At 48.4% G+C, this 13,161-nt stretch overlaps 1 protein-coding gene across 9 annotated transcripts in view; it reads left to right on the top strand.

Annotated features, from left to right (window-relative positions):
• FRMD4A (FERM domain containing 4A) overlaps nt 1–13,161 on the top strand; it is a 552,359-nt gene that overhangs the window by 493,675 nt on the left and 45,523 nt on the right. For all 9 annotated transcript variants that reach the window (XM_034765163.1, XM_034765172.1, XM_034765181.1 and 6 more), the window contains 2 exons: nt 5,829–5,905; nt 12,853–12,991. In XM_034765163.1, coding sequence (XP_034621054.1) covers nt 5,829–5,905; nt 12,853–12,991 — 216 coding nt within the window. The remainder of the gene's footprint in view (nt 1–5,828; nt 5,906–12,852; nt 12,992–13,161) is intronic.

Raw genomic sequence — 13,161 nt, 5'->3', positions numbered from 1 at the left:
CAAATCAATTAATACTGTGAGAGCACAGTGTCTTCCATCAAAGCATCACAACGCACTTTACAAATGTGAAGTCCAGATTCTCTGCTGTGCTCAGGGTTAAGGGTCTGACTGGGAACTCCTGATTCACCGTCTAGTCTTGGGCTCATGGGGAAGCAATCGGGGGACTGCTCTAAACTGCGTTAGCTGACTGCTTCCCTCGGAACCATAATCCATCTGGGGATTGCCAGAGTGTGTGGTGCTCCACATACTAGTCCTGCCACACCAACACACCCCCTCTACTGGGGCCTGCAGGGAGGGAGGCATAGGAGCCAGATGATGTCTCTACACCTGCTGGGACCTCCCCTTGCAGGGACATGGGAGAATCCCGGGCTGGGGGCTTTCAGGAGTTTTCCTCTCCCATTGTGGCACAAAGGAAGCCGAGCAGGGCAAGCATTCAGTCCTAACTAATTCAGCCTCATGACAGTCCTGGGAAGGAGGCATTCTCCACAGTATGCAGATGAGGAATCAGAAGCACAAAGGGCCAGATTTTCCAAACACCGGATGCACAATTGCATGCACAGCAACTATAACTGTGTGTGTGTGTGTGTGTGTGTGTGCAATTATGCTGCATGCACTGTCATGATGAATTGTGTGGACATGTTCAGCAGACTCATACGCTGTCTGTCATACCATATGGGCCCAAACTCCTGAAAGCGTGGCTCTTAGTGTTTCACTCAAGGCCACACAGGAAGTGTGTGGAAGAACCAGGAATTGAACCCCTGTTTTTTCGCCCCGTCCTGTGCTTTAGCCACAAAAAACCATCCTTCCTTCCGTATCGTGAGCGCCCAGCGTTCTCTTCATGCGGTAAAGCCAGCCTGCCACTCCTGAGTCATTCAAAACGCCCTTGGATTCGCCCCGGATCGGGCCCATAGTCAAGTGATTCGCTCTGACTCAGAATGCTGAAATGGATGCGGATGGCCGGGCCTCCTCTCCACCAGGCTCAACTTAATTAGGGAGTAGCCCAAGCCACAAATGTTCTCACAAAAGGGGCTGGAGACTGAAAGGCTCTGACTGCAGCTCTTTGTTGCGAGTCACAAACATCTGGTGCCTGGCCAGTTAGACTGCTCCTTGGAACAATTTCCGATGAGAAAAATCTCCTAGTTTGCACCTGAACGCTCCACGGCGTGCTGCGCGACATTGAAATCCCTCTCCCGGCTCCTTTTCCAAGCTGCCAACTTTTGCAGAAAAGCATTGTACTATTTCCGACACCAGCTTCTTACCAGAACCACCCCCACCCCCACCCCTGAGCGTGGACTGGTTAATAAGGCACTAGCCAGTTTCAAACTGCACATGCTGCCTGATACTTCTTAAAGGTTAACATCATTTACACGCAGTCTTGCACATTCAGGCTGATTGCTTTGTTTCAGCTTGTCTTGGAGCAGTGGGCCAGAGGTCACAATGTGTGTCAGAGGTTACTAGGATAAGTCATGGTGGGGGAAGGTTGTTTTGGTTTGGATTTTTTGGGGGAGGTTATTGTTTTCTTTTGTTTTCGGGGGGTGTTTTTCAGTAGCCACTTTTCTTTCTGTCTCTTTTAACCACGTAATTGCAGCTGGGCTGAAAAGCCAGACTTGGTGAGCCTCCTTCAGGATCCATTGGAAGACTAGATGATCTCATTACATTCAGTGCTCACCAAAAATTGTTCCCATCTGAAAGCAGCTGAGGGCTGTGCGAGGTGGAACGGGCTGGTGACCTCAGCATAGTTCCCAGTGGACATGTGTCTATATCAGAGAAACCACTGCCACAATTACCACTAATTGGCACCCTGGCAGGCAGTCTCAAGAGTGATGCCAGTGGTTCAATGGGCACTGAAATCGATCGGTCCTCTCACATTTCAGAATGACCCTCTTCCCGAGCTATATTGGTGGGGTGCCTCAATCCCAGCAGTACCTCGTTTATGGATAGACGCAGGTTTTCAGTCTCCGGGGCTGTCCGTTTCACAAGCCTGCTAAATACACTATGGGCCCAATCCAACTTCCACAGATGTCAATGGGAGTCTTTTCAATGCCTTCAATGAATATTGGATCTGAGCCTATAAATATCTGAATTAAAGGCTGAACCAAATTCTGTCATAGTGTAAAACCAGGCAAACACATAATTGAAGTCAGTGCACCCACTTATGCTTGGCCCAAAAATCATATTGAGGAAAAGAAATAGTCCTGCCTGTTATCATTGGATTTCTGCATGATTATGTTAAGCACATGGTCAGTTTCTTACTGTGTCTCCTTCCCCTGTGAAGATTTAAACAGCAGCATGATAAATGGCTCTTGATGGGTTAACGCTATGCTCTCCATTAAAAGGTCAGCCTAATGACACCCTGTGCATATGTCACTGAATAACCAATATCGATTTGAAACAATAATAAACTGAGGAACAAGTGAAGGAAACATCTTGGTTACATTACATTGGGTCCAGTTGAAGAAAGAAATTAGACATAGTTTCTCCTGTTGGTATGTGATCAGCCAACAGGAAAGTTCTGAGGATTAAGATTTTTGTATATTGCATTCCCTATCGGAAGGGTGAAACCTCTCAGATCAACACTGAGTGGGAGGTGGCCGAATAGCATCTAGGAATTTAAAGGAGAGCAGAATCATAGCAATGGAAAAAGATGTACAAGTTCAGGAAATGAGCATCTTACACAAAGAAAAAGACTCTAAAAATCAGATTGTAGCATCACTTTCATCCTCTTCCTCCTAAGGACCTGGCCTCGTCTCTTTCTGTGCTCAGCCAAAAGGAAGTAGAGAAAATAGAAACACAGTGCCATGATTCGGCGTGGTACAGGTTAGACTTAATCACAGGAGAGGTATAGTGCAATATCGCTGTAGCAAATGGACTCATGCCCCATGCTTGAGCTGGTCAATAATGCACTGGAGAAAGCATCAAGGGAATAGGTGGTAGGGAACAGTTCTGCACTGGTCAAGGGGGATGGACTGGATGATTTACTCGGATGCACATTTCTATCTCTAGCCAGGTTGGCTCTGTGACTGTATATGAACAGACTTAGAGAGCAGACACTCAGATGAGGCTTTAAAGTCCCATTTGCACTGAGGGAAGGATCTGTTGTTTATCCACATAAGTCAACAGGGGGAGAAACACTGGAAAGCTGTGAGCTTCTGCTTATCCAGGTATTGATGTGTCCCTCTGTGAGTGCCTCCCAAACATTTAATAATGTATCCTCTCCCCTGCCCTGTGAGAATGGGTACTTGGGTAGGGTTACTATATCCCCATTTTACAGATAGACAACTGGAAGCACAGAGAGACTGAGGGAAATTTTCCAAGGCACAAATGGCTAACTACCATTGGTGACTTTGGAAATCTGCCTCTTACGTGACTTGACTGAGGTCACACAAGAAGCCCTTGGCAGAGTGGGGCATTGAACTCGGATCATCTGACTCCCAGTGCTTTCACCACAAGGCCGTCTTTCCCCTCTGCCTAAGGTCATGGATGCTTCCATAACCCATGTTATTTCTGGGTTATTTTAATGAGAGGAAAATGTCTCGGAAGTGGCAAGTTCATTTCTGTGTAGAGATTAATTTTTCCACCTGGGAAACAAATTAGCTCCATAATGATAATGTTGCACTGCTGGGTTTTGTTTTTGGGGTTGTTTTTTTATTATTTTGCCAGCCTCAGCTGGATCACGGGGACAACTGCAGAATGCAGTGTAGCTAAGCACTTTTGCTGCACTGAAAGTGAGACAAGTCCCTAGCAGCTATTCCAGGCATCTGGAGTTTCATCTGGAGAGGGTGATTGTCTGCCAAGGGGTCAGGAGGTGCTGGCGTGTGTTCTCCACCCTCCACCTCCTTCTCTACACCCACCGCATTAAAAAAAAAATCTCTTGGTTGGAAACTTTCACAACACAAACATCTGGTGGGTTTTGAATTCCAGCACCACCGCAGTAGCGACAGGGGAGAATACTTGTATCTATGCTGTAGATAGCTTTAGTTTTTAGATCTCCTCTCCCCTCCTCCTCTATGGCTGATCAATCAATGAAGATCAAAGCACATCTTCCGTTTAACTGAAACCCGAGTTATCTTTGTAACTTCGATATTGAGGGGTGGGTGGTTTTGCTTTATCTCAAGGTAACAAGCTACTGCTTCTTCCTTAAGATAGGAATTCAGCGGAAGCTGCTTTTATTACGAGCGTTTGCTTAGACAGGGTGGGATCTGGTGCGTCTGTTCAGCGGCAGATACATAACCATTGCAGGGCTTGCAGCCTTGCAATTTGTCCATGATAAATTGGCGACAGAGATGAAGGAATCCAAGATACCCATTCAAGTTGTGGGGGATTGCTGCCTTTTCTCAATCAAATGGGAGAAAGAGTGGTGTTTAGTGGCTGGAACAGGTAGCCTGAGTGTCCGGAACTCAAGTTTTATTCTTGGTGCTGTCACTGACTCAGTATGTGACCTCAGGCAAGTCAATGAACCTCTCTGTAAGATGGTTGTAATAATCTTGATCAGAGGATGCCTTGGAAACATCATGACATTTGCAGCCATTGTATTGTTCTTTCTGCTGTATGTTCTGGCCTTCTCTTCTGTCTTTTGTCTGTCTTGTCCATGTAGATTGTAAGCTCTTTAGGGGTAGGGCCTCTGTCATTCTGTGTTTGTACAGTGCCTAGCACAATGGGGACTACCATATAGGGTGACCAGATGTCTTGATTTTATAGGGACAGTCCTGATATTTGGAGCTCTGTCTTATATAGGCATCAATTATCCCCCATCCCCTGTCCTGATTTTTCACACTTGCTATCTGGTCACCCTACTACCATAATAAACATAAACAATAAATTGTGAGGCTTAGTTCATGTTTGTAAAAGCTGGGAGTTAATCCCAGATGAACGCTCATCAATCAATACAAGCTCATCTCTAAATCTTCAGCTGGTGACTTCAGTCGAGGCAATTGACATGAGCCGGGGATCTGGCCCACAAACTATCACCTGGGCTCCTTTAAATCTCTTCCCTGTGAGAGCATGTCAAGCTGTAGTGCTACACGCGGTGCTCCAAGGCACGCCACATGCTTTGCTTTTGGTGGCTTTTGTGGGTTTATATCTTATTTAGCCGTGTTAAAAAAAAGAGAGAGCGAGCGAGAGAGCAATTCTGCAGAGCCAGGTGGGATGGGTGGATGCTGAAGGAATTTCGCTCCTCGACACAGATTCCTTCTTTGCGCTCCCTGGTGCGCTTTCCCCTCCAGAGCCGAGAGACCCCCCTGGCCGTGCCCTAGGATTGTACCTGCTTTCGCTCCAGCGGGGAGCGGGGGAAGGAAGCGGGGTGCTAGGAGCCATGCGGCTGCCCCGGCCTTTCCCTCCCGCCGAGCCCGGGGCTAAAACTTTGCTGGCACGTAGCCGCGCCGAGAGCCAGGGCGTCTTTGTCTGCAGCCCCGCTGCGAGCCCAGCCTACGCGGCCAGCTCGAGTTGCCTGCCCTGCCCAGGGTCACCGCCGCCTCCGCCCTGCGCAGCGAGGCTGGTGAAGCGGCTCCAAGCCCCGAGCCGGGGGCGATCGCGCAGTAGCGGGCAGGAAGTGCTGTCCCGGGGGGCCGAGCGCCGGCCCGTTTCAGCGCTGGGAGCGGCAGGACGCGCAGCTCAGCACCACTGGCCGCTGCTTACTGCCGAGACAGCGCGGGGTGGGGGCTGTGCAAAGCGAACAAAGGGGGGGGGGAGCAGGGAAACCCGCCCCCACGCAGCGCCCTGCCTGGCTACCGATTTCTGCTCGGCGCCTCTCGGAGCGAGCCGGCTGGCTGAGGGAGCTACCGCGCCGCTGCGATGTGCTCTGCGTTTCACCCGACTCCTTTTCCCGGCAGATCTTCCAATGGAGGCAGCTAGAGAACCTGTACTTCCGCGAGAAGAAGTTTTCCGTGGAAGTTCACGACCCACGCAGGTAAGCCGGCCAGCGGCATCCAGCCTTCCCGAGGCGGGTTTCCACGCGCGCTGGGTGTCATCCGGAGTCGTGCCCGTTCGCACGGGAGGGTGGGAGGGGAGCGGCTCGTTCTATTTGGGTCATGGCCAGCAACGGTTCGAGGGGGGATTGAATGAAATCCGAGTCCGGGCCGCAGAGCGCTGTGCTGGGTCGGTCGTGGCGGGGAATGTCAGTGGATGCGGTTTTTACGGCTGGTGATGGCTGTCAGTTTCCAGCATGTGCTTCGCGGGTAGGGCGATCGTTTACCCGTACGGGCTGGTTTTTTCTTTTCTTCTAACCTGGTGCTGAGCTAACGCCCTCTTGCAAATTGCTCGCGAAAGTTAGATCTCATTTCTGTATGAGTGATGTACCCTCACTGCTTGCTGACTGGACCTTGATTCATCCCCCTTATACCCCCCCCCATTGGGGATATTGCAGTGTATGTGTTATGTGCTATCCAATATCAAAATACTAACATCCCCCTATACGCTGTATGTTACCCCCATGACTACTAACTGAAGTTTCAACACTCTGTATCATCTATTTTTAAACATTTTCTAATAGCATTTTAAATCTGCCTTTGAGAATCTTCCTGGCAGTACATGTGCTAATGTGAGGTTCTTAGCTAGAGGATCTCGGTGTACTTACACTTCAGAGACTGAGGGACATATTCAGGACTGGAGAACCCCAGTGTGACTCCGGAGTAAGTCACTGAAGGGAATGCAGGTAGAAGTGAGAGCTGGATCTAAGCCTGTTTTCCTTAATGAGATACGTTTCTTCGTTGCTTACTCTAAGGCTACATCTACACTACAGGGGGGAGTCGATTTAAGATACGCAAATTCAGCTACGTGAATAGCGTAGCTGAATTCGACGTATCGCAGCCGACTTACCCCGTTGTGAGGACGGCGGAAAAATCGACTTCTGCAGCTTTCTGTCGGCGGCGCTTACTACCACCTCTGCTGGTGGAGTAAGAGCGTTGATTCGGGGATCGATTGTCACGTCCCGACGGGACACGATAAATCGATCCACGAGAGGTCGATTTCTACCCGCCGATTCAGGCGGGTAGTATAGACCTAGCCTAATTTGGGAGACAGCTTGCAAGTTAAGATGACTGTAACACTGTTCATCACTCTGGGTCAGAGTCTGTCCCACGTTAAACTTGATCCAAAACCCATTGAAATTAATGGAAAGGTTCCCATTGTGTGTAGCGCATGACTCCACAAGTATCCCCTGTTCAAATCAGCTTGCAAAGCAAGGTATTACTCAACAAGAGCCAGGGTAGAAGAATCTGGTCCTGTCTTTCCAGCTCAGATTTATTTTAGGTGCTGTCCTGTAACACGTTTTGCAACTCCTTAGCTTGCAGTCCTAGTTCATGTTACAACAAAGATCATGGTCTGTTGTGCCACCTTCGTGGTTTGGGGGGGGGTCACAGTTAAGGGCAACTGCACCTGTATTCCACCTCCGTGGTCCACCAAGGGCACCCACTTTTAGGCTCCCAGCCATTAATTCTCTTGGGCAGAGACCCATGTCTCTCCCTCCTGACCAGGGGTTTTTCCAGGATGCACAGTTCCTACACTGTGGTATTCCCAGCAAGCCAGACTGCCTAACCAGGCCAGTGTCTGTGCTTCACTTTCTCTTTGAAGGCTATGAACAGCATGATTGTTACCACCAGGGCTGGCTCTAACTTTTTTGCCGCCCCAGGCAAAAAAGAAGAGTGCCGCCCCGCCATAACACAACACCCCCCAGCACCGCACCGGACCGACCAACCTCCCCCCCCCAGCCCCGCCCCCCGCCCGGTCCGCCCAACCCCCCCCGGGCTGCCCCGGCCCAACCCCCCCCCCCCCCCCCCCCCCCGGACCCCCCCCCCCCCCCCAGCGCCACGCCACCAAAACAAAACAAAAAAAACCTCGAGCACCGCCCCGCAAACAAAAACAAAAACACCGCGAGCGCCCCACGCCACCCCAACCTTATAAGGTTCTGCCCCACGCACGTGCTTAGTCGGCTGGTGCCTGGAGCCGACCCTGGTTACAACCCAGCCCTTTCTAAGCAAACACATTGATTCTTAAGATGAAAGTACACCTCTGCCCCGATATAACATGAATTTGGATGTAATGCGGTAAAGCAGTGGTCGGGGGGGGGGGGCTGCGCACTCTGGCGGATCAAAGCAAGTTCGATATAACGCGGTTTCACCTATAACACAGTAAGATTTTTTGGCTCCCGAGGACAGCATTATATCGGGGTAGAGGTGTATTACAGAGAAAACATAAAAACCAATAGAAGTTCCTGTATGCATGCCTGCTAAACGCTGACCAGAGGTCACCCAGCAGTCTTATGGGGACTCAGTAGGCCAAAGCCTTCTGACCCTTCCCAGGATTGGAGCTCCCCCCTCTGACAGAAGGTCCTGTCCGTTTGCTGGATCACAACACAGGCCCTGAGTCAGTTTCAACTCAGGTTGTTGATCCAAAATTCCTTTCCTTGGCTGTTGTTCACAACCTCTGTGAAATTGCTTAATCACCGCCCAGACTGTTCTCAATTCCTGGAGGAGCTGTTGTCACCCTCCCCCATGGAGTGATGTACAATCCCTGGCTCACAATGCTACATAAGCAATACAGTGAGATCTCCCAAAGCTTTTGCAGGAAAGTGCCGTATCTGTCACCTGGGATAATAATGGTTCCAGATCAGAGGCAACCGGCTCTTAGCTAGAGGTGTGAGCAGCTCTGGTGTATTTCTCTTAGGGCTACTCTACATACAGTTTTTGTGCCAAAGCGTATCTGTACAGCCACCCACCCTTATAAAGGGGCTTAGAGCAATATGGCTTATTTCTGTACATTCATTAAAGCAGTACAAAAACTGTGTGTAAACCAGACCGTCCTGTCCCATTGGTCCTGTTCCTGGCCCCAGTTCAGCTAGGTACTTAAGCACATACCTAACTTTAGGTGCACGGGTAGTGCCATTGAAGCCAACAGAGCTATGAATGTGTTTAAAGTTAGGCACATGCTTAGGTACCCTGCTGAATCAGGAGCCCTACATTCCCTTACCCAGTCAGACACTTGGTCAGCAGTGAGTCCTGCAGAAGCCCGGCCATACCACAAACCAATCAAAGACCCACAGACACTCTAGACCCTAAGGCAGAATGTGTCATTTAAGTTGGGACTAATCAGAGTTACTAAAAGAACAATCCAGAAAGGAAGGCAAGTAGTTATGAGACGTGAAGACAATATTAAATTTGCAACTCAATAGCATGCAGGAAAATATGGTCACCCGTTATATCTGTGCACAGTCGAACCGCTCCTATCCCAAACTGCTGGCAATCTGAATTTATGTGGTTTGGATCCCTGACATGGAAAACCTCCCCATTCTTTTCCCTGTAACCTTTATTGAATTGCATAAATGCCATGTCCTATATTCCATGTGGACTAGGCCCTATATTGTGCAAATGATTTTTACTCTGTTAGTTTTTCACTGTGTAGAATAGAAGCATGTTGAATATAAAAGCCAGACAGCACATATTTAATTCTAATGCCTTGTATCAAACTGCTGCTTCTAGTGTAAAACAGTAGCCCACATTGCACTGTCAGCTGGGAGTCCTGGATCCCGAAGGAACATATTTCAGATTCTAGTCTCCTGGCCGAGGGAGTGGGGTGGACTTTTTCATGCTAAATTGCGTAGTCTGTGGGGGTGGAGACATGGCCAGAACAGTGCACTCTCAGCATTCCTTTTGAGTTAATCCAAACCAGAGTCTGTCAGCTTACCCATGCTCACAAGCAGCATAGTAAGGAAGGAGAGAGAGAGAGAGAGTGTATGTGTGTGTGTGTGGTTAATGCACAAGGCTGGAAGTCAGAAGGCATGAGTTCTAGTCCTTGCTCTGCAAATGACCTCCTCCTTTGGGCAAGTCATTTAACTGGGTCTCAGGCTATGTCTACACTACCACAGTAAGTCAACCTCAGTTACTCCACTCCAGCTCTGTGAATAACGTAGCTGAAGTCAATGTAGCTTAGGTCGATTTACTGCAGTGTCTACACTGCGCTGGGTCAATGGGAGACACTCTCTCATCAACTTAACTTATTCTTCTCATTCAGGATGAAGAACCAGAGTCGACAGGAGAGCGATCTATGGTCGATTTGGCCGGTCTTCACCAGACCCGCTAAATCGACCGCTTGTGCGAAGATCCGGCTGTAGTGTAGACATAGCCTCAGTTTCCTCATCTGTTGATTGGGGCTAATAATACTTATTGGGGAAGAAGAGAAGCATTGAAAGGATTCATTCATTCATAATTGTAGAGTGCTTTGAGATCCCTGGATGAAAGTCACTACAGAAATGTAAACTGTTATTCTCTACAGTAAGAGAAGGAAGAGATTAGGGGACTCATCTGAGGAAGACATTTCCAAGAGGTCAAAGCAAATAGTTAAATCTGACCTCAATAGAACTACTCAGTGCTTAGAGTTAGGCACATGCTTAAGTATCTTGCTGACCTGGGCCCTGGATATATAAGGGGCTCAATTCACCAGTACGCTGTGGCTGCTTTGCATTACTAGACCAGCACAAAGCCTCCGGCGTGTGCCAGTGTGTCTGGGCCAAGGTGCTTAAATATAAAGCTACTAACCATAGAGGAGGGGCTCTCAACTCTGGATGTTTCAACTCCCAGGGAACCATGAACTGGTGGGAGAAGTTTGTGACCAGACTGCTAAGCGGGAGGGCATTTCCAGCTAGCTCCTGGCTCCTTGCAGGGCGTAGGGGGAAGCGGTGGCAGTATGGAAAAGGCTGAGAACACTGGAATATAGGATAACACCGAAACATGATACCAACAGTCACAGCCTTTCACCTGGCTCCTGGATCATGCTGTTTCTCAGCCCTCTGAGTCTTCCACCCCTCGCCCCCCCATTACCTTTCACTGGATTCTTAACAGTGACCCTGTGCCTTTTCGTCGGCACATTTAGTTGGAAAACTTTTAATCCCACATTGTTTAATGCTTCTGATTTGGTTCTGTAATAAAAATGTGCAGTTGAAATGGCCCCAGACACAACGGGTGCTGTGCTCTCCAAAGCCAAGCCTGGGCTGGCAGTTTCAGTTCTGGATCCGCAGGGTTTGGGATTTGAGGTTTTTTTCCCCCTGTAATTGTTCTTAGCTTAGTTTCAATTTTCCTGTGCAATTTGACTTTTTTTTTTTTTCTATGCCGATTTCTCAAGCTCCCACTTACGCAAAAAGAAATAAAATCAGGAGCACTCGAACACCGACAGATCTAGCATTTAATTGGAAGTGAAAGTTAGGATGCTGAAGAGACAGTTAAAGCTGTAGCCAAGAGACGATGGAAGAGAGGGCGTCAGAGTGTGTGTGTGTGGGGGGAACCTGTGCTTCAGCAGGGAATCAGATTTCAGAGTAACAGCCGTGTTAGTCTGTATCCGCAAAAAGAAGAACAGGAGTACTTGTGGCACCTTAGAGACTAACAAATTTATTAGAGCATAAGCTTTCGTGGACTACAGCCTACTTCTTCGGATGCATATAGAATGGAACATATATTGAGGAGATATATATACACACATACAGAGAGCATAAACAGGTGGGAGTTGTCTTACCAACTCTGAGAGGCCAATTAATTAAGAGAAAAAAAAAAAAAACTTTGACTCTATCTCCCCTTGTAAGTACTCTCACACTTATTATCAAACTGTCTGTACTGGGCTAGCTTGATTATCACTTCAAAAGTTTTTTTTCTCTTAATTAATTGGCCTCTCAGAGTTGGTAAGACAACTCCCACCTGTTTATGCTCTCTGTATGTGTGTATATATATCTCCTCAATATATGTTCCATTCTATATGCATCCGAAGAAGTGGGCTGTAGTCCACGAAAGCTTATGCTCTAATAAATTTGTTAGTCTCTAAGGTGCCACAAGTACTCCTGTTCTTCTTTCAGCAGGGAATGTTATCACCTCTGGGCATCAGAGAAAAATCCCCTTGCTCACTCTTGTCCATTGCACAGCTGCACACCCTCCCCACCCCTGCATACCACAGATTCCCCCCCTCACCACCCCATGTGTAGCACGGCTATACTACCTCACCACCCCCTGCACTGTGCATTGACACCCCCCATTACTGCACCACCTCGCTACCACCCTGCATTGCCCGGCCGCACACCATAGGCAGAAGTCCATGACAATTAGTATCAGGTTTCTGTGTTATCCTAAAACAACGAGGAGTCCTTGCGGCACCTTAGAGACTAACAAATTTATTTGGGCATAAGCTTTCGTGGGCTACAGCCCACTGCATCAGCTGCGTGAAGTGAAAAATACAGGAGCAGGTATAAATACATGAAAGGATGGGGGTTGCTTTACCAAGTGTGAGGTCCGTCTAACGAGATAAATCAATTAACAGCAGGATACCAAGGGAGGAAATACTGGCCTCCTCCACTACACCGAGCCAGTATCAGTTAAAGGGACCCCTTTACCTGACCAAGTAGGGGTTTTTGTCAGGGAGGGTGCTGGACTTCATAGACTAGTGGCTTGAGCCAAATGTTATGTCCAGGGAAGATGGAGATGCCTACTTTTAAAAGCTTTGGACTTAGTGTCTTCCAAAGGATGTTCAGTGCATCAAAAGCAGAGCTTGGAAGAGAACCCAGGAGTCCTGACTCCAATCCAAACTCTGTCCACTAGACCATATTACCCCTGAGATATTGTTGTAATCACTACTAGTGCTTTTCAGCTCTTGCAGCTTGCAAGTCGATGTGTAACGTAAAATGAAGGCTCAGTGACTGTAGGTGGCCATCATTTCCCTTCTGTGAATTCCCTTAGCCCAGAATAATAAGGGGAGCAGCTTTTTCGGCACGGTCCTTGGTTTTATTCTGCAGCCCAACCTGCTGTTTGATCATTTTTTTTCTTCTCCGCTTAGAGTCAGAGGAGACCCTGGCATAAACACAGCTCATTCTATCCTCTTGTCTAGGGCGTCTGTGACCAGGAGAACGTTTGGGCACAGTGGCATTGCCGTGCATACATGGTACGCCTGTCCTGCATTGATCAAGTCCATTTGGGCTATGGCCATTAGCCAGCACCAGTTCTACCTGGACAGAAAGCAGAGTAAGGTAAGATGCTCACTGGAAGGAGAGCGTGTTGTAGATGACTTCCGCTCACTCACCACATTTTCGACCTGCAGGTGGACTGCCTCATTCTGTGCTTCTAACAAAATGAGGGTGGAATGGCTTAAAATATTGTCGGTCTGTGCTAGAACAAGGGAGTTTGATTTCCCCAAAGG

Source organism: Trachemys scripta, chromosome 1 (genome assembly GCF_013100865.1).
Source record: "Trachemys scripta elegans isolate TJP31775 chromosome 1, CAS_Tse_1.0, whole genome shotgun sequence".
NCBI lineage: Eukaryota > Metazoa > Chordata > Testudines > Emydidae > Trachemys > Trachemys scripta.
Note: the sequence above shows the minus strand (reverse complement) of the source record. Positions and strands in the feature narration are given on the sequence as shown.